A 20,202-nucleotide genomic window follows, 5' to 3' on the forward strand; every position below is an offset into this window, starting at 1 on the left:
CTTACAACAACAGCCCAAAATGGACAAGACTGACCAATTTACATCATAGAGGTCAGAGCGTCAGTACTTGTCCATGGCTCTTTCATGATGACTGGGACCAAGGCTGGTTTCACGTTATGAACCGTGAATTTCTAACCTATTGGGATCACCACAAGACACTCGCCCCACTTAAGGCCAGAGGGTGTTGTGACCTTGTATTAACAACCTGCCAGGCCCCCAACCTTTACACAGGCAGCCATGTACCTAGGATTGTTTTTGGCCGGTAGGTGGCGCTCCCTGACTTGAGATACCACTCTTAGAACCTGGCAGTGGCTGCTGGGAAGAGGTGTACAGAGGGCAGCAGAGGACAGATAATTTCATATGAGGAGTGTCAGGAGGATTTATACCTGGGCTCCACAGAGTCCCCACAGGTATCCAAGGCAAGCTTATATCCTGAATCCTGATCTTGACTTCAGGGTCAAGTTTGGAAGGAACAGAATTCAAGTGATATGAATCTGGATTAGGCAGAGCCTACAGGTCCCTCCTGCCCCTACCCACTGGTTCTGCCCTGGAAGCAGCTGTTTTGAGGATATAGGCCAGGGCTCCCTGTATGTTTAGCCGTGCATTGCCCTCTGTGGCAGAGTTAGGCATGAAACCGTAATTACTCTGTTTCTTGTCAGCTGCCTGCCTTGGGGCAAATGAGTGTTGAGTACAGGCAGCTCTGCCTGTCCAGTGGGTGCCCCTTCCCAAGTATATCCTTGCCCCAACTGCAGGGCAGCCCTTGGGCTGCTGTTCACCCAGTGTCTGTACCTGACACATGTGTTTCCTGCTACTCAACACCACAAGGACTTAAACGAGCCCATTGTGCCTAGACTCCTAGGGCCGTCTCTTGGCATTATGTATGGGGAGATTGATTTTGTTCCCATGACCAGTGATGTGTGGTTACTTCTGTAAATTTAGTCCTCTGACTGCCATGTGGCAGGTGGGACCTGAAAGCTATTGATCTCTAAAGGGTGTATTGGTAGCTTTGCAAAAGCCAGGCCTTATTCCAACTGGCTGGTGGTACCAGGTAGGATCTATGGTCTTCCATCATGGGCCTGTGGCTTCATAGCTAAGAGAGCAGGGATAGTCCCTTGACGTATGTCACAGTACATATGGCCCTGGCATTTGTGCTTGAGCTCCAAGCAGCCACGGTGGCGTTCTCATGAGGAAGGATATTCTGAGAGGTCAGTAATGAGGTGGAGATAAGTATGCAGACTGCTTGGCCTCAGGAGGGACTGGCTATGGCTTAGCAAGCTTGGAATCAGGCTGGACACTGCTTAGCAGTTCCAGTGTGGGACCTTTAATCCCAACATAATTCAGTCCTCTACCTCTCAGCACACGAAGCTGCCTCCTGACTGCTGCCCTCTCCTCGTGTTTGTGAACCCCAAGAGTGGGGGCCTCAAGGGACGAGAACTGCTCTGCAGTTTCCGGAAGCTGCTGAATCCGCACCAGGTCTTTGAGCTAACCAACGGGGGTCCTCTTCCTGGGTACGTTTTCCTGGCACATGGAAAGAACCACCACCACCTGTCTCTAGCTACTAGGAATTCTGGATGGGACTGCTGGAATCATTAAGTCCTCTATGTGGCCAGAGATGGACATCTGAAAAGGAAAGGCTGCCCAGGGCATGAATGAGTATCCAGGTTCCTTGTCCTGGGCAGCCAGGAGGTAGTGGCAGAATACTGTCTCCCACGCAGGTTCCACCTTTTCTCCCAGGTGCCCTGTTTTCGGGTACTGGTCTGTGGTGGAGATGGCACCGTTGGCTGGGTGCTCGCTGCCCTGGAGGAGACAAGGCGCCATCTGGCCTGCCCAGAGCCATCTGTGGCCATCCTGCCCCTGGGAACAGGTGGGCTTAGCCATCAACTTGAAGGATGGGTTCTCAGGACTGTCTCTACTGTGGGTTTTGCTAGAGATGAATAGTGGTTTGTGGATTATGCTTTCTTTCCCATTTCCCAGGGAATGACCTCGGCCGGGTCCTTCGTTGGGGGGCAGGCTATAGTGGTGAGGACCCATTTTCTGTGCTGGTTTCTGTGGATGAGGCTGATGCTGTGCTCATGGATCGTTGGACAATCCTGCTGGACGCTCATGAAATGAACAGTACAGAGAACAATGTGGGGGAAGCAGAGCCGCCCAAGGTACCAGTACAGCACCTGCTAGACTCTTACGTTTGGCTCCCCCTTTGCTGATGTGCAACTTTCCTCCCAGTTACCCCTAAGGCAGAGCAGGAACTTGTTGACTGAAGCCTGTGGGGTTGTGGGATTGTAGGGTTGTGCCTTCTGTGGGCATGCTGTGGCATTTAAGCAGAGAGGTTCCTAGGGAAAGGCATTGATGACCATACACAGAGGTGTCTGGCACAATTTTGGACACTCAGGAGTGGCTGGCCAGCAACCTGGTTGTGCCCTGTCTCCAGATTGTTCAGATGAATAACTACTGTGGCATTGGCATTGATGCGGAGCTCAGTCTGGACTTCCACCAGGCACGTGAGGAGGAGCCTGGCAAATTCACAAGCAGGTACCAGTAACGCAGGGCTGGGGGCCTGTTCACTTACAGCAGCCAGCAGCTTTTACCTGGTAATTTGGAATGTCTACCTCCCTGTGGTTAGGTTCCACAACAAGGGCGTGTATGTGCGGGTCGGGCTGCAGAAGATCAGCCACTCTCGAAGCCTACACAAGGAGATTCGGCTGCAGGTGGAGCAGCAGGAGGTGGAGCTACCCAGCATTGAGGGTCTCATCTTCATTAACATCCCCAGGTGCTGGGGCTGGGCTCTGAAACTGCAGTTGGGGCCAGGTGCTAGGTCTGTGTCTGGTCTGTACCTAACTTTGTATTTTCATCTTTTGGGGACAGCTGGGGCTCAGGGGCTGACCTGTGGGGCTCTGACAGCGACTCAAGGTTTGAGAAGCCACGCATAGACGACGGGCTGTTGGAGGTGGTGGGTGTGACAGGCGTCGTGCACATGGTGAGCAATGGCAGGCTGGTGGGTAGGCCCTGTGATACCCTTTGGGTCCTACTAGCCAGCTCCGCTTCTGTCCTACCCAGGGCCAGGTACAAGGTGGGCTGCGCTCTGGTATCCGCATTGCCCAGGGCTCCTACTTCCGTGTCACGCTCCTCAAGGCTACTCCAGTGCAGGTGGATGGTGAGCCCTGGGTTCAGGCCCCAGGTCACATGATCATCTCTGCTACTGCACCTAAGGTATATTGGCAAGGCTGAGAGCAGAGGTAAAACGGGCCAGGGGCAGGGCCAGGCAGGCTGATGCTGTACAGTAGCTAAGGCCAGGTGGGTCTAAGCTTTGGCTTTCTGGGACTTCAGGTGTCACGGTGGCCCTGGTGAGAGCCTCAGAGGAGGTGAGGACTGAAGACAGTGTTCAGTAGGCTGCAGGCAGCAGCTACTAGACAGCTTTTCCAGGTCTTCCTTTTGTGGAGTGGAACCAATTACTATTCACTGGCCCAGAGGTCTCAGACCTATCTATTGTAATGTCACTCTGGCCCTCTGACCTTCAATCCCTACCTTTGAACAGGTTCACATGCTGAGGAAGGCTAAGCAGAAGCCCAGGAAGGCTGGCGCCATCAGGGATACCCGAGTGGACACCTTGCCTGCTTCTGAGGGCAGTCCTTTATAGAGGAGCCAAGATGAAAGGTCTCAACCGCCTAGCCTTTCTCAACTTTGGTTGATCACATACTGGCTGGCCAACAGATGGACTTAGCTGTAGCACTGACCATACAATCTTCATGGGTCTTGGGATGTTTCCATCCCAATGTCATGTGCAAACTTAGGAGTGGGTAGGTAATGCCATTACTCACTCTGCCATAGTACCAATGTATATGACTGGGCATGAGGCTCCGGCTAGCTTGTCTTCTGCACAAGACTAGTTCTTATAGGATAAGTGGAGCTGGTCCTGTTAGCCACACTCCTTTGAAACCTCTCTTAAAACCCTCTTGGGCCCAATATGTCTAGATGCAGGCCATCCGCGTGGGTCCTCTGATTTCATTTTATGTTCTTTCAAAGCAGCTAACCATGTTGAGCCCAGGCAGATACAGAAAGCTGCCTGTGTTCTCCTGTACCAGTTGGGTGGGTGTGGCATCCTCAAGTCCCCTGGGCTTATCACTAGACAGCAGTTTGGACTGAAGATATTACTTACAAGATCTCATTCAGCTGGTGGACACGAACTGACAAAGTTGTACTTAGGGATGGGAATCTTTGTCTACTGAGGCTAGGTGAGTTTAGCTGTCATTCGTGTCACAGCTGAAGTGTGTGCTGGGGCCCTGAGTGTCCCTCCTCAACCCTGGAGTGGGCACCTAGTGCCCAGAAGGGATCAGGAGAGGGCCAGGTGGTACCTGGTTGAGGCGTGTGTAAACAACATGTGTTGTGGAGTGGCTACAGCTCCCTTAGACTCAGCTTATAGCACTTTATATACATGGCACTTGCCTGCCTACAGCCCTTCCTTGTACATGGAGAGCTTCTACTCTGGCTCCTACACAAATGGAAGCAGCTTTGATGGCCAGGCTGTGCTGGAGGCACCAGGCTCACAGGAGACTCCATGCACCCAAGAATTCATTGTCACACCTCAGACGCTAGGAACAATCTGTCCAAAAATGAGCTGCTTAGTACATGTCTATAATTCATTTCTTGGGGATAAAGCATAACTGGGTTATAGAGCTGAAGCCCCTTTCAAAATGTGAAAACATTAAAAAAAAAAAAAAAAAAAAAAGGCTAAAAACATTTAAAGGTGTAGTCCCAGCCCTGGATAGGGGAAGACCTGTGTGGAAAGTCTCCTGTGAGGATTACCTCCCACCCCCAAAAGCCAGTCAGTCTAGAGCCTTCTCCTGTTTGTAATTATGTGGCTTGTGGACGCCTTCAGAAGTGTGACACCAGGGTGGTGTGGACCAGGGTGTCTACTTGCCTGGCAGCTTCATAGGACCACTGCACCACGCCCTTACCTGCTTCTGCCAAAATGCATACACACGCATCAGACAGCCGCTTGTGATCTCAGTGTAGGTGATCATGTTTACATCATTTTCAATGTTCAAAAGAAGTCCTTTGTGATGTAATTTTTCATTTTTATTTCAATCTGTAGGAACTGTTTGTAAATTACAGTCAGTGTAGCATGTCTTCTGTATTTAAGTGAGACTGTCCTTATGTGGAGTGTGTCCTGTGTACTGGTCCTGTCCTTGTGTGTAATTTATCACTACCTGAATGTGATTTAATTTGTATCTGGGCCAAATACACAGTGTGGGTTTTGCTGTCCTGTAGGTGCCTCTTGTCTTTGTCTAACAACGGGTACAGGAATGGGCAGACAGACTGGCAGTCCCACCAGGGAAGCTCTGTACTTTTGAGGAGGTGAGCCAGACAGGTGCTTCTCAGCCTGAGTTAGCCTAGACTCAATTGCTTGAATATTCCAAGAAGAAGGATAGCCTGTGTGGTCACATGCAGGTCAGAGCAAGGCATAGGGATAGAGCTAAAGCCTCTGATCCTGACTGGGTGCTGCTGCCTCAAACAAGATCTCAGGGACAGCCCGAAGTAGCTTGTTTAAGTTAGTCAGAGAGGTAAATTTCCCTGGCAATGTTGTGGGCAAGGGAGGGAGGGAAGTAAATGGGTAAAAACAGTAAGTTCAGTTCCCATGAAACCCCTCACTGCAAAGTGTGAACAATGTTCATACTCTTGAATTAGATCTTGATATTTCACATTGTAAACAATACCCAGGCCAATATATCCACAGCTCCAGTGTCACAATAAACTTGTACTAAGATAAGACCCCTTACAGTATGCCTGGGATAGGTGGCTTTCTTGGCATTAGCAGGGGGCAGGCAAGAGCTGGGACTGTGACTCGGGTTCACCCTGGTCTTGTTGGGGATGCTCTGGCCAGAGGTCCCGCAGGACTTGAAGGCTTGCCAGGGCAAGGCGTACAAGGAGACGGAGCAACAGGAATGCAAAGGGCACTGAAATCTGCATGAGATGGAAGATGGCTGTGCTGAACCGACTCAGCAGGCAGGTGGCAGCAAAGGCCAGCAGGCTGGCACAGGGATATAATGCAAGCTTGGCAAACATGAAAGCATGCTCCTGCCCCCCAAATTGCACAGCTGGCTGCAGTGTTTCTGTCTGATGCAGCAGGGCTGTAGTCCAGATGGCAAACTGGAAGATGCTGGCAAAGAAGATGATGGCACAGCTGACACGCACGCGCTCAAGCTCATCACGGGGTTGCCGGGCGAAGGCTGAGGTTTGCTGGTAGGCCAGAGGAAGGCCCCCCACAAAGGCCAGTGACAGTATGTTGAGTAACCCCATGGTCTGTGTAGCCTTCTGGACATGCAGGAAGAGTGAATGGTGGGCAAACCAGAGCAGACCCACTGTAGCGAAGGAGCCGAAGTATGCCAGGAATTGTGGCCCATATGCACCCAGGGCAGCCACAAGGCTGCCACTGAATTTCTCTTGCACGTCCTTGGGATCCGGAACATTGTCCTCACTGGGAAGTATGAACAGATGGCATTTGTAACAGCCTCCCAGAGATGACAGGACCAGAAAGGTAGACCAAACATCATAAAGTGAATTTGAGATTAATGATGTGTGATCTTCAGAACACAAAAAAGTTCCCTATGTGCTACTTACATATATTTAGCTTACTAAAAACAGTTACTGTTCTTCACTCACAATGCTAATTTAACCAGTCCTATATATCCTCTTCCAACTGAAATTGACTGTTAACCCTGGTTGGTTGTTGAGGGTCAGCCTTCTGAGGGTAGAACACCTATAGGCCAGATTCTCCACTGCTATCCTAAATCTTGCAGGCTGTGTTGGAGTATAGAGTCAAAAGATGGCAACCATCACCTGAACATGAGTAATATGACACCCAAGTACCAACTACTTCCTCAAAATCAACCAGGAGGGACACAGTGTGAGGGCAGGAAAGAACCTGAGGGCTGTCACATGAGGTTAGACTCCAGGCAGAAGACAGTAGCCTGCTATTGGCTAGAATTCCTGCCCTAACTAACCATAGCGTCTTGGCTGAGTCCTTCAGCCTTGGCTGCAGAATGGAAGCTTCAGCAGGTTGCTCTGAAACATGTTCCTTAAATCTAAGGCCTCAGGAAATCAGGTACTAATGAATATTTACTTTTAGCCTGTAAGAATTTACAAATTATAGTTAAAAAAAAAAAAACTTATTCAAAAGTATCAGGAAAAGCATAGTGTCAGATGCAGAATCTAAAACCAGACATGTAACATGTTTAATATACTAAGAATGCAATGGAATATGATTAAAGAACCAGAGGCTAGAGGAGGGTAAGGGGCAAAAAAAAAAAAAAAAAGAGAGAGAGAGAGAGAGAGAGACAGACAGACAGACAGACAGACACTTGGAAATAAAAGTGAACATTCAGACTAGAGCTAGGCCATATAGGAGAGCCAGTCCTGATAGGTAAGGAGGTGGGGGTAAGGCCTGAGGGAGCTGCCTGAATATTCTGGGATGGAGAGCACAAGGTAACCTTGGAGAGGTCACGCTCCCTGGCACTTGTGCCTTCAGGCAGAGAGCAACTGTGATGGGAGACCTTTAGGGAAGAGGCCACTTTACAGATCTGAAGGCACCTAAAGAGAGGCTGGTACTGATAAAAGCCTTTCTGGAGTTCCTAAGAACAAGACATTCTCAGACATACTACCACCTAAAAGATGGGCCAAAGCAGCAAGTTGGGGTCCTCACCAGATGTCCAGGATGAGGAGTGTGGCCACGATGGCATAGACACCGTCACTGAAAGCTTCCACCCGCTCTTTGCTGAGGGGCGCATGCAGGTCAATACTGAAGGGCTCCACACTGTGAGCTGGAGACTCCCTGTGGCCTGTGGATATGCCAAGAGAAGAAACTAGCCTTGTTGAGGGACTACCAGACCAGTGTGGCAACCACTGGCCTCTTTTCCAAGGGGCCAGGAATATACAGGCCAGGAGGGTAACTGATACAGAGATGCTTCAGGGGTAGGAAGTAGTCAGGACCCAGCAAACACACCACCAGATATGGGCTGAGCCCAGGAGGGCAAGCCCTGAACCATCACACACTGATGCTTTGTTCCCAATCAATGGTCCTTGGGAGCAGTCTGAAATCTGGCAGAACCTTCCAACATGCTTATTGTAGTGCCGTGGAAGGTTACCTACCCATGAACTTGTCTTTGCACCAGGTGGTAGCCTTGCTGATGTGAGGGAGGAAGATGACAGTCACCATCAGCAGGTATGACTGCAGAAAGAAATAACAGGTCAGGGTGTTTCCCTGGGGATAGGGGCTGTTTACACCTCAAGTCTGGTCCCACCTTTCTGCCCCAGATGGAGAGGCAACAGGAGTAACAAAGGAAAAACCAAAGAACTATCTTTTATGGAAATGAACTCTGTGTAAAGGGACAATCCCAAAAGGAAGGACAGCCATAAGGGACAAATACATGCCAGTCTTGTGCTTTCTAATGAATATATAATGAACAGTAACAGCTCAACAAAAGGTAAGCATTCCAACTAAGAAATTTATGGGAATGGACTTGAAAAGACACTTCACCTGTGGCTTTCCTGGTCTAAGTCTGCTTGGCTACATGCTGAATGGGAAATTCAGTGTTCTGCTCTGTTTCAGTTTATAAAGTCTCTAGGTTCCCCGGGTCCCACCCACTCAGCTGGTACGTTATCTCCTCGAAAGAAGTAGATAACCTGATAGGGCTTTAAGTAGGGCATTTGTCACAGGCTTTCATGGTCTGTTTAAAACCCGGAATGTTCTTGAAATGCTTACCAAACATTTATTAATTTTTACATATTTTATTTTAATTACATATAATTTTTGTTTGTTTGTGTTCATGTGTAAGGGTGCTCATATACTACAGTGTGCATGTGATGGTCAGAGGGCAACTTTCAAGAATCAGTTCTCTCCTTTTACCATGTCTGTTCCAGAGATCAAACTCAGGTCATTACGTTTGGTGGCAAGTACCTATACCTTAAACTGACCATCTCACCAGCCTATTACCAAACATTTAAAATAACTAGCATTTGTTACTTTCTACCATTCTTAGGATGCTTTGATTTAAAATTCAGTGTACTTTCATAGTATTTAAGTTGACTCTGCTCAAGCCAACTTCCCCAGCCTGCTCTGAAAAAAAAAAAAGTTTCAGCACTGTTGTTCTTTCTTCTACTAGCTAGATTCTTTCAACTGGGATAAGACTTCCTCTGAGATTCCCAGCACTCACCAAGGGGAAGAAGAAGAGGGAAAAGACAGCTGCAACAAAACACAGTGCTGGACCACGGAGGACTAGGTACAGGATGTGCCGCCGGGACAGGGCCCTGTGTGGAGAGCACCGGATTTGTGGATGCAGCAGATGTGGGAAGTGGAAGGCATAACCCACAATCACTGCCTGTGGTAAAACAAACAAAACAGGCTATGGGGCACCATCAACAGGTAGAATGCCAAAGCCAGTTAACCCTTGAACCAACATTCACATTTCTAGGGGTCAGGAAGAAGAGTGTACCTCCTAGACAGCCTTTTACCCTGGGATGTTTTAAGAGTGTGGGGAGAAGGGGGTTGAAACTCATTCTGTTCTATGACTGTAAGGCCCGGGGTGAAGACCTGGGCTATCTGAGGTGTAAATCAGGATACTGGCACTTGGCCTGCATACCCCATGGCAAACACATATACACACCCTGTGTTCCTACCTGCACAGATCCAATGGCAATCACACACATGCAGAACAGGAAGATGCCCAGGGGCACATCAGGGAATGTTACCATTAGCGAAAACTGTCAAAAGAATCCCACAAACCCCCAAAGGACTATTAGAGCTAGGTTCTGAGATGGTGTATAATGAAGTAAGCTTCCCTCTTTCTGTACTGGGCACTGAGGAGAAAACTGTCCTAGTGTAGGAACAGTGGTGTGGGGCTAGGGTTAGACATATTCAATCTTCCAACAGAGAAATCCCATCGCTTCTGAACTTTAACCTCCCCCCCCCGCCCCAGATCTGAATTTTCTGCATTATAGCCTTGTATTCTTGGGCCAACAACGGCCATATTAGAATTTTAAATGCTTGTTGATATGATATGCTGATAGGTGTTATGGAAAGAAGCAGGTAGGAGCAGGGCCTCAGGGGCACTCTCGCGGCCTCTGCCGCCAGCAGCCCTAAGCTTTCTCCTCTACTTAGCCCCGACTACTAGTTCCCTTGAACTCTCTGTAGTTTGCAGTCCAGGTCTTAAACCCAGGCTACATTTCTGAGGACTGTCACACACAGATGTGTTCAGTGTAGAGTGCAGGGTGGTGACCATTACTCACTGTGTAGGGCAGAAGGGTGATAGTCATCATGCAGGCCTGTGATGAAGGAAAGGAGGGAGGTCAGTCACCAGAAGGCCTGGGGAGGAACAAGGGGGCATGCCAGGAAGGCAGAAATATATCTGTCAGGGGACCCAAAAAGTCTGTGCCACTGTATTGGACAAACAGACCCCATGAGCCATGTGAGGAGCTTCTAGGAATGGAAGCTCCAGGCTGTGGGGACCCACGCCTTCTCCTGCCTTTCAGGAGGGTGAAATCAGAACTAAGCTCATTTTTCAAAACAACGATAACTCACCAGGTTGAGCAAGGCAAGTGTATCATCTATTTTTCCAACAACTTGGAACAATCTAAAATTAGGAGAAAGAAAAGATGGGCCATCATTCAAATATGGCTCCATAATATTAAAATTAAAATGCATCTCCCACAGTATTTTGTAGTTAAAGTATCATTGAAGATCTCACCTTTGATCCCACCACTTGGTGGGGCTGACGAGACTTAGTAGGCTAAGGTGCTATCAAGCCTGGGGATTAGAGTTTGATGCCTAGACCCACATGAATGGGGAAAGAACTAAATTCTACAAATTATCCTGATTCTGGTGCACACTCACACGCATACATCCACATATGCACAAAATAAAATGTGATTTGTAAAAATGAAAATACTACCTACTCTATAAAGTCAGAACACTCGAAGCAAGCACACTTTGTATGTGAAACACATACCCCACATTCTTCACATTACTTTGCAGAAACAATCTGAAGAAACCACCTGTACAACTGGCAGCTCTTATGAACAGTCTTTTCATAGAAAGCCTTGAGGTAGGGGAGTCTTAACTGTCCAGGGAGGTCCTGCTGAAGTGTGGCCCTGAGCCTCCTGTCCTGTGCATTCTGTCCAGCCACGCTTTCTGGAAACCAGCCTCTGGGGTGTGGGGCTAGAGCTCTATCATGCAGTACACTGTTTTTTAGACATTATGTCTAAAATTCAGGGTGAAGAAGGGAAGTGCTCTTTTCTTATTTTTTCCCAAAGATCTCATATACTGCACTTGTTAGAATTTGTTATTTAACAAAGATTGTTTCGTATGGAGATACTATGATATAAGTAGAAAACAAAATGGAGCACTGTTCTTGCTCCACGAGCATAGGGTACCAAGGACCCTAAAGCCTATCGCGCCTGCGCCTGGCCTACAATAGGGCTTCCCTGCAGTACTTGACTGTGGCTCAGATGCCACCCATCCAACACCAAGCACACGGCCTTCTTTTTGGACTGGACTCAGCTCAGAAGCCATCCCCACTCTAGGAAGCTACCTCTAGCTCATGGCAGTGACACATTTGGGCTGAAGTCTTCCTTAATAAGTCAAACCGAAGGACACCTGCAGGTTCTAAGCTCATCATACAAGAGAGCACTCAAAGCAAGCCTAGACCTATGAACCTATGAAGTTCCTCACAGGTCCCTGAGCCTCAGAACCTGACTATTGATGTGCTCCATGGTGGGTGTGGCCCTGGTGAAAGAACCGTGAAGCTAGTATGGAGAAGGTTGGCTAAAGTTACAGGGAGACGAAAAGGATAAGCCTGCCCAGGTTCTGAAACATCTAGCACCATCATCTTGCTGAGAACAAGTGTGTTACATGGACCACATGCTGCACTTTTAAATAGCAGTGAGCAGAACACATGCCTTTAATCCCAGCACTTAGGCATTAGAGGCAAGATTTCTGAGTTTAAGGCCAATCTGACCTACTACATAGATGTTTCTTCCCCCTCCCTATACACATACACAGTGGAGGGTAGGGGATAGGTCAGGAAATGTTTACTAGGATCTGTAAGTTTTTCTGTACCTTGAGCATTCTCTGAAGAATATTTTCTTTGAACATGCTAATCTGTAGCCAGGAATGTAACACCCACATGCCCAGCTCTTCCTATAGAAGCCTCCTGTCCCCCTGACTGCCGGGCATTCAGTGGTCAGGGCTCACACAGCTATAGAGCCCTGTGTCCTGGGACCCCAAAGGGTCTTATTCTTCCCTAGGACAAAGCTCAGACATTCAAATGTAATCTATAGGCTCAGCTTCCATACAGGGAAGGGTTTATGGTTGACTTGAGACATAGCCATTAAGCTTGTATTCTCTCACTTCTCTGCCATGTTCTATTCTGGTCTTCCAGTGGGTCTAGCAGATGGACACTTTTCTGTCTCTCCTAACAGACAGGAAAATGGGGAAGGGTGGTGTGGTAGAGCCAGGTCTTCTTTGGAGCAATCTTGACCATGCTGTACTGTCCTGAGTATAAGTCTCAGAGTGAGAACCAAAGGCCAGTGTGGGAAGAGGTAGCTCCCCTGGGACACAACATGTGAACCGAGGGACCTACAGATACCAAGAACAATATATCTCTGTAGTACTATAACAGTCCATGTCTTTTGCCTACCCTGAGTAAATCGTGACAATGAGGACCTCGTGTTAAAGGTCTAATTCCCTACCTGGTATGTGCTGTCCAGGCCACAGTTACAATTAGAAATGTCATGAGGTAGACAGCAATCCTAGTTGCTAGAAGTTTCTGTATACTTTTGTCAAATTGCTGTATGAAAAGAACACTGTTATTAGAACAAAATAACACAAGATCCGATAGTGGTCATTTCAATGGCAAGACTTAGCCTATTGCACAGTGAGGCATTTAGGAAGGTCCCCAGTCTCAAAGTGCACAACACAGTCTATGTCTGCTCTGAGTCTAACTTCACTTCTACCAAACTTACCCACATTACAGTAGTATTGTGACCACACTTTAGAACAAAAAACCTCAGCAGTTCTGGGACACCCCCCCCCAAAAAAAAGATTTACCTCAGCTTACAGGTATGGCTAGAGCCAGGCCTCACTGTTGTGGAGCTGACTGGATAGAGCTGCAACCTGCCTCCTTCAGGATGCATAGTATTCGTGAGTCTGTATGGTTACCACCATACAATGAATGAAACCAAAAAAGGCACCTCAATGCTGTCCAAGTCTCAAAGTTATTTCACTAAAGAGCTACATGTTGACTCCCATAAAGGAAAAAAAAAAGCCCATAAAGTTGGCTATTAATGAAAATTCTTTTAGAAAAGCTCTTTGTTACCTATATAGGATGGCTTGGTAAAAGTCTGGGGTGGGCATGGTTCCTCTCACTCTCAGTGGAGGATACCAGTGCCTGTCTACCTAGCTAGAAATAAAACCTCCTTTGCCAGAGCCTGTGCTTGAGCCCCACCCCCTGCTCTGAATACATATCCCTCCAGGAGGAAGCACAGATATCCTGCCCTCTCAATAAATTTCCTGCTTTGGGCTCTGCTGCCTACAGATTTGGGGGTTGGCTCCCCAAGTCCAGATCAGGTTTTCTTATTGGCCCGTTGTACAAACCAGACTGTTCCTGTTACCTGTTCTGGTGAGATCTCTGTGTGGGTCACAGGCAGGATCTAAAGGAACAAAGACAAAAATAACCACGAGATACTTCTTGGGTTGGGGTCCTCAGAGGCAGAAGGCATGTGGGCTCTTGACCATTGCTAGGCAGCCTCCACCTGCATGAAAGGTTTGGCCCTGAGGCTGCTACAGAAGTGAGAGGCAGGTTTGAGGTGGGCCCCACACTGACCATGACCGTGGCGATGATGGACAGCAGCGCATCACTGAAGCCCAGCATTCGGTGGGAGCTCTGTGTCCCCTCCTTGTCTCTCCTGTATAGGGATGAGTCTCCCTCAGAATCCACTGCCTGCTCCTGGGTCTGGAGCCTGGACATGGTGTGGCCACCAAGTTGTCACAGCAGCCTGGGAAGAAGTGTAGCTCTGAGTGTATCAGAGGGATGTCTCAACCCTGTAGACTTCAGCCATTTTGATGCAAAGACAAGTGCTAGGTATAGGGGACAAAAAGAGAGACACTTCACAATTTCCAGCCACAGGCTAAGAGTATCAGCATCAGACTCAGCAGTGAGCTCTGTGATTGGAACACTACATTCTCTGTCTCACTGAAGCTCTGATGATACAGGGTTGATGCTCAGCATAGCATGGTACCAGGAAAGGCCTGAACTCTGACCCCCAAGTTTTCCCTAAAATCTGCTTTGTCAGCTTGAGTTAGCTTGAGTTGCACATCTCTTAGCTAACAAGAATGTTCCTGAGGGCCATAACGGCCTCAGGTCACAAGGTCTGGGATGTTTTTAAGTTTTTCAGAAACAATGCTAGGTAGACAAGTGAGATGCCATCTGGTACATTCTCTGGGGAGAGAGATATTTGTGCCCCAGGAGCAAAGGGCTGAAGTAAAGCTATGGAATCATCTGCATTCTGCACTGGACCCAATGGTAAAAACATAGAGAACCACTCAGCAGCCATACAATATGGAAGAGGTGAGGCACTAGGAAGTATTTTCTAAGACCCCACTTGTGATCAAGGGAGACAGAATAAGAGTGTGGCAAGGATGAATGGTCAGAAGGCTGGAGCTGTGGCCAGGGGTGAGATGGAGTATGTCTGCCCAAGCAGGATACAGAAGGGTTCCTGGGAAGCAGGCCCTGATAAGAGGAAAGTTAATTCTTGGGTCCAAGAGGGCCCAAGTCAACCAGGCCCAACAATAGAAATGCACTCTGCTTTGGGCATGTTGACTGAAACAGGGGAAGGACACTCGCAGGCAGCAGAGGTGAGGAAGGAGGCTGTGGAGGAGTTGAGACTATGGAGTCACTAATACAGTTAGGGGAAATGAGGTTGCAAGGTAGATAGTCAGGGGAAGAAGGCAGTGGTCATTCCTGGGAGGATAAGAAAAGAGGAGCCAGGATACTTGGAGGGTAAAGCTTTAGAAAATGTGGTCACTAGCACAAGCCCTTTAGTTATGAAACTAGGTTAACATACAGTATGACTGGGTTTACTCTGAGGAGGAGGATGCTAATACATTAGGTACCACACAATGAAAACATATATGACAAACAAACAACAAACAAACAAACAAACAAGAGTAGATTTATTAGCTCCAGAATAAACATGTGGTGCCTGGATGGTAAGGGCAGGCAGGGGTAGCAACATGGCTTTTGTTGTATTTCTAGTTTATTTTTACTTAAGATCCACTCTTTAGATAAGTGGCTCTCAACATTCCTAATGCTGTAAGCCTTTAATACAGTTCCTCATGTTGGTGATTCCGAACCATAAAATTATTTTCATTGTTGCTCCATAATTGTAATTTTGCCCTGTGAAAGGACCATTCAACCCCCAGGGGTCACAACCCCCAGGTTGAGAAACACTGCTTTAGATTATAGTCAAAACCATCCCTCTGCTGTACAGTTCGCTTGGACTGCTGAAGAATGCACATAGTTGTGTTACCACAACTATAAACACTGAAGGACTGGAGAGATGGCTCGGTGGTTGAAAGCATTAGCTGTTCTTTCAGAGGACCAAGGTTCAAATCCCAGCACCTACATAGCAGTTCCCAAACATTTTTAACTCTGGTACCAGGAGTCCTGATACTCTCTTCTGGCCTCTGTGGGCACTGCATGCATATGGTGCACAGACACATTCAGGCAAAACAACTCATAAAAAAAATAAAATAAAGACTGGAAGGTACTCTATTTTCAGCTAGCCCTTCTAAACTTCCCATACCTAGACCTTAGCACTTGGCAGATGCGGTGTTTCTGTTATTACTGCTACTTTAACATTTCCAGAATGCCTGGTGCATGGAGGTACATACTGAGAGACCTTTTTAATATGCCTTCCTCTACCTGAGACTCACCATGTTTCTGAGAATGTGACAACACACTTCCTCTTACTGCTGTCATAGTTGCACTGTGTTAAAGGGACCTCTATTGGCTGATCCACTGATAGGCAGAAAAAGATTCACGTTTTTCTAGTGCTGGCCCAGAGATAATGGAATTCAGAAATAAATTCAAACATCTTCCTTGACCTCTGGCAACTGGCCTTTTTTTTTTTTCCCACTGTGTCCATACTTTTCCTTTTTCCAGAATGTCATGTAACTAAAATTGTAATAAACTTTTCAACTTTCTAGCTGAAAGTGCCAAAGTTAAGGAATCCTGACAAAGATAATCATATCAAAAATATGCATTTTAGTTATTCCTTTCCAATGTGGTTGCTTTTTATTTCTTTTTCTTGCCTCGTTACATTGTTTAGTATTTCCAATACAATGTTGAATAGAAATAGAATAAGACCGCCCTTGGCTTACTGATCTCAGGGATAAAATATTAGGTTATGTTATTATGTATGATGACAACTGTAATGTTTTCAAAGATACACGAGTATGTTGAAAATGCTTCAGTTTATTCCTGGTTTGCTTAATTTTTTAAAAGTATTTTTTAAAAATCTGAATTGTGTGCACACATGTGTGCAATGCCCACAGATGCCAGAACTGAGCATCAAGATTCTCTGAAGCTGGAGGTCCAGATGGTTGTGGGCCACTTTTGGTGCTCTGGGACAGCAACAACAAGCGCCCTAACTTCTGAGCCATCTCTCTAGCCTCTGCTTAGTGGTTGTTTTAAATCAGGAATGGGTACTGCGTTTTGTCAAATGCTTTTTCGTTATCCACTGTAGCCCTGGCTGCCCTGGAACTCACTATAGATCAGGCTGGCCTTGAACTAACAGAGATGCACCGCCTCTGCTTCCCAAGGGCTATTATTAAAGGTGTGCCTTACTATGCCAGGCTATTTTGTTTTGTTCGTCACTTTTTAGTGAGCACAAATTACATTGGTCAAAACTTAAACACAAAGTCAACTTTGCATTCCACAGATAAACCTCAACCAGTTGTGATATATTATTTTATATATATAGAAACTAGATATCCTTCATTTGAGATACCTGGAAACAGTATTTCATATGTCAAAAAAAATTGGGGGAAATGGGCATTTTATTGGCTGAACATTTTCAACCCCAAAGTAAAAAATCTGAAACTCTTTGAGCACCATTGTTGGCACTTAAAAGTTTTGGATTTTGGATTAAGAATGGTCAAACTTTACTAGACTTATTTTGCCAAAACATATTTTAAAAGATTTTTAAAAATGTATGTTTATGAAAAACATTAGTTTGTTGCTTTCTTGACTGTTTTTGCCAAGTTAAGTAGGAGTTGAGAAATACTTCAATTTTCTGTATAAGTTCATATAGATTTAAAAAAAAAATTTTTTTTCTTAAATGTTTAATGGATTTCTAATAGAGCCATGTAAGTCTTAAGTCTTTGAGTGATTTTAATCTAGAAAGTGAATGCGTTAACAGGTATAGAATTCTTTACTTATTTCTTCTTGAGTAAGCTTAGTTTGTATTTTCAATTAATTGATTTATTTAACTAGGTTGAATCCAATGGGAAAATGTTCATAACAGTCTCTGGTTATCCTTTCAGTAAACATTTCCCTTACTTGTAATCTCAGTAATTCTTGTTTTCTTTACTCAATTTGGCCAGTGACTTCTAAGTTTTACTGACTCAAAGAATCAGGTTTTTTTCCATTGATTATTTATTGTTTGTCTCACTGCATTTTGACATTTATCTTCCTTCTTTTAATTACTTTGGGTTTCATTTTCTCTGAGATGAACACCAAGGTCACTGAATGTGATCTACTAATGACTTAACAGCATCCCATAATTTTAAAATTATGTATTTTTATTTTCATAATACTACTTATGACTTTTTTGTTCCATTCAGAACATTTCCACACTAATTTCTAGTTAAATTCATTGTGATCAGATAACATACTTGTTTCATTGCCCAGATGTTCTAGGTTAGTAAATGTTCTTTACACGCTTGGAAAATATGTATATTCTGTTGATAATACTACTTCAGCTAATTAAAAGGAATTGCTGATTATTCTGCTAATTAATAGCAAGTGCTCTATAAATGTTCATTAATTCAAGATGATTGACAGAGCTATTCAAGTCCTCTATACCCTCTGTGATTTTCTGGATAATTATTTATTGAGAAAACAATCTCCAACTACCTCAACTTCCAATATGTCTCTCTCTTCTTGTGGGTCTATTAGCTTCTCAGTTAACACACTTTATAAATTTGGCATTAATCGTGTTTATAGTTGATACATCTGTTTTGTTTTAAACTAAAAAATTTTTATGTGTATGCCTTTTGCCTACATATACCAATGTGCACCACATGCATGCTTAGTGAGTGACTACAGAGGTTTAAAGAGGCCGCTGGATGCCCCTGGAACTGGTGTTATAAATGGTTGTAAGCCACCAATACTGGGAGTTGAACCCCAGCACTCTGTAAGCACAAGAACTCTAAACCACAGAGCCATCTCTTCAGCCCGATGCATCCTTTTTATGCCTTCATCCCTCCATCATTATAAAATAACTTACTCTTTAGCTATATCTTCTACTATGAAACCTACTGCAAGAGAATGTGTTTGTGGAGTAAGAGCACAGATTCAGTTTTAAGTTTGTATGTGTTCATACATGAAGTGAGATCACGGGAGACCATAAGATGCAGTACCAGTTAAGATGGTCTTGGAATGGCATCCTCTTCTATGCCATAAAAATGATCTATAATTACATAATTTAGAAATTCCCACTTGTCCTAGGTCAAGCCACAAAGAGTGTATGGCATCAAGTTTCATTACTTGCTCTAGTGAATTATTCGAGAGGTTTCTCAGGATGCTGTTTTAGGTCTCTTGAACGCTACTCAAGCTTTGGATTCCCTACTTTTTCCTCTTGCTTTTAGATTTATTTTCCTTCTAAATAGTGAAATCTGAAGTCACCAAAAAAAAAAAAAAAAAAAAAAAAAAAAATCCCTTCAACTTCATTCCAGTAATAACATAGGTACCTGTAACTGCAAGCCCTACTTCCTCCTCTCTGCCTCTTATAAGTGATTCTCTTATAGAAAGGTGACATTTCTATGCCAACACTAAAAATCCTCTATCTGGATGTGACTTGACTGTCCTACTATTCTGAGAGACAGTACTCCTCTCTACTGTACTGGAAAGACTTTACTCTCTCCCATTGGCTTTAGGCTGCTCAAGTCTCCGATCCAAGATCATGTTAACACCACACTGCCCTTTTAGCTCCCACACTCTTCTCCACAAATCACCTCAGTTACCTCCGGTTACCATCTCTACTTCATCAGTTCTTTATTCCTCCAGGTGTGAGCCACAGCTTCCACGTCACCACTTCCAGGAAACTACGGTTCACCTACCTCTGTATTCTCTGTACCTCACTGTATTCTAATCATCATCATTCATTTCTTTTCTACTTGACTTTTAGAAGAGCAGGTAGTCCCCAAAGGCGTATTTAATAGCACACAATTCTGAGAGAGTTAAGATGTTGATTTGGGCTTAAGGATCCATTTTTTAGTCCAAAAGCACATACTCTACCCAAGGCTCTGCAACTTCATATGGCTTCAGAAACCACAGAGGTACGGAGATGGGTGAGGAATCTCGTGACTTTGTCTCACCTGAAATGGGCAACTCTAAGTGCTTGACATCATACAGGATTCTGGGTCCAGTACTGCCAAGTGACTTTTGTAAACACGTTGTGAAGCGTTTGTTTTCTTCCCCCCCCCCCCTTTTAAACTTACGTTTTTCAGTCTTAATACTAGCAATTAGTTCATCCTCCCCCAAAACTGTGTGGGCCAAAACATAAAGTGTCTGTGGCTCATAAACTGGCTGCTTGTCTGCAAGATACCCTCCTCACCTAAACCGGGCATTAGGGACACTAGGGTGGCTCCGGGCCTCGCTTTACCTTGAGGCGTCAGGCGCGAGCGGCGGGCTCTGGGGCGGTCCGCAGCGCGCGCCCAACGTCCCGCGACGCTCTAGCCACCGAGGCTGGACCCGGGCTAGCGGAAGCAACCGGACGAGGTTAGGGTCAGATGGCGACAGCCCTACCTCCGTGCCTCCTAGGAGCTTGAGGGCCGTAGGATCACACTCTCTGCGCCTGCGCCTGCTGCTGGCTCTGCAGAAACACGCGCTCTTCCGCCTGCTGCGTCAGGGCGGAGCCGCGGCGTCGCGA

General features: G+C 46.0%; 2 protein-coding genes across 7 annotated transcripts in view; one reads left to right on the plus strand and one right to left on the minus strand.

Moving 5' to 3' along the window:
* Dgkq (diacylglycerol kinase theta) overlaps positions 1-5,264 on the plus strand; it is a 13,933-nt gene extending 8,669 nt beyond the window's left edge. For all 3 annotated transcript variants that reach the window (XM_034508438.2, XM_034508440.2, XM_034508442.3), the window contains 8 exons: positions 1,357-1,508; positions 1,716-1,864; positions 1,975-2,153; positions 2,429-2,529; positions 2,621-2,767; positions 2,863-2,974; positions 3,055-3,207; positions 3,533-5,264. In XM_034508438.2, coding sequence (XP_034364329.1) covers positions 1,357-1,508; positions 1,716-1,864; positions 1,975-2,153; positions 2,429-2,529; positions 2,621-2,767; positions 2,863-2,974; positions 3,055-3,207; positions 3,533-3,634 — 1,095 coding nt within the window. In that variant the 3' untranslated portion in view covers positions 3,635-5,264. The remainder of the gene's footprint in view (positions 1-1,356; positions 1,509-1,715; positions 1,865-1,974; positions 2,154-2,428; positions 2,530-2,620; positions 2,768-2,862; positions 2,975-3,054; positions 3,208-3,532) is intronic.
* On the minus strand, positions 5,049-20,194 carry Tmem175 (transmembrane protein 175). 4 transcript variants are annotated; one of them, XM_034508443.2, is made up of 11 exons: positions 20,079-20,194; positions 13,872-14,125; positions 13,660-13,698; positions 12,739-12,836; positions 10,571-10,622; positions 10,279-10,314; positions 9,670-9,753; positions 9,207-9,371; positions 8,143-8,221; positions 7,697-7,832; positions 5,049-6,472 (listed from the first exon to the last, which is right to left on the minus strand). In XM_034508443.2, the coding sequence occupies exons 2-11, from the start codon at positions 14,013-14,015 to the stop codon at positions 5,806-5,808; spliced, it is 1,500 nt and encodes a 499-aa protein (XP_034364334.1). In that variant the 5' UTR covers positions 14,016-14,125; positions 20,079-20,194; the 3' UTR covers positions 5,049-5,805. The 4 variants fall into 4 exon arrangements, with proteins under 4 accessions (XP_034364334.1, XP_034364337.1, XP_034364335.1 ...); XM_034508446.2 differs by having other exon boundaries at positions 13,872-14,043; positions 20,079-20,175; XM_034508444.2 differs by having other exon boundaries at positions 19,936-20,130.
* Positions 20,195-20,202: the final 8 nt, after the last annotated feature.

This window comes from Arvicanthis niloticus, chromosome 7 (genome assembly GCF_011762505.2).
Source record: "Arvicanthis niloticus isolate mArvNil1 chromosome 7, mArvNil1.pat.X, whole genome shotgun sequence".
NCBI classification, from domain to species: domain Eukaryota; kingdom Metazoa; phylum Chordata; class Mammalia; order Rodentia; family Muridae; genus Arvicanthis; species Arvicanthis niloticus.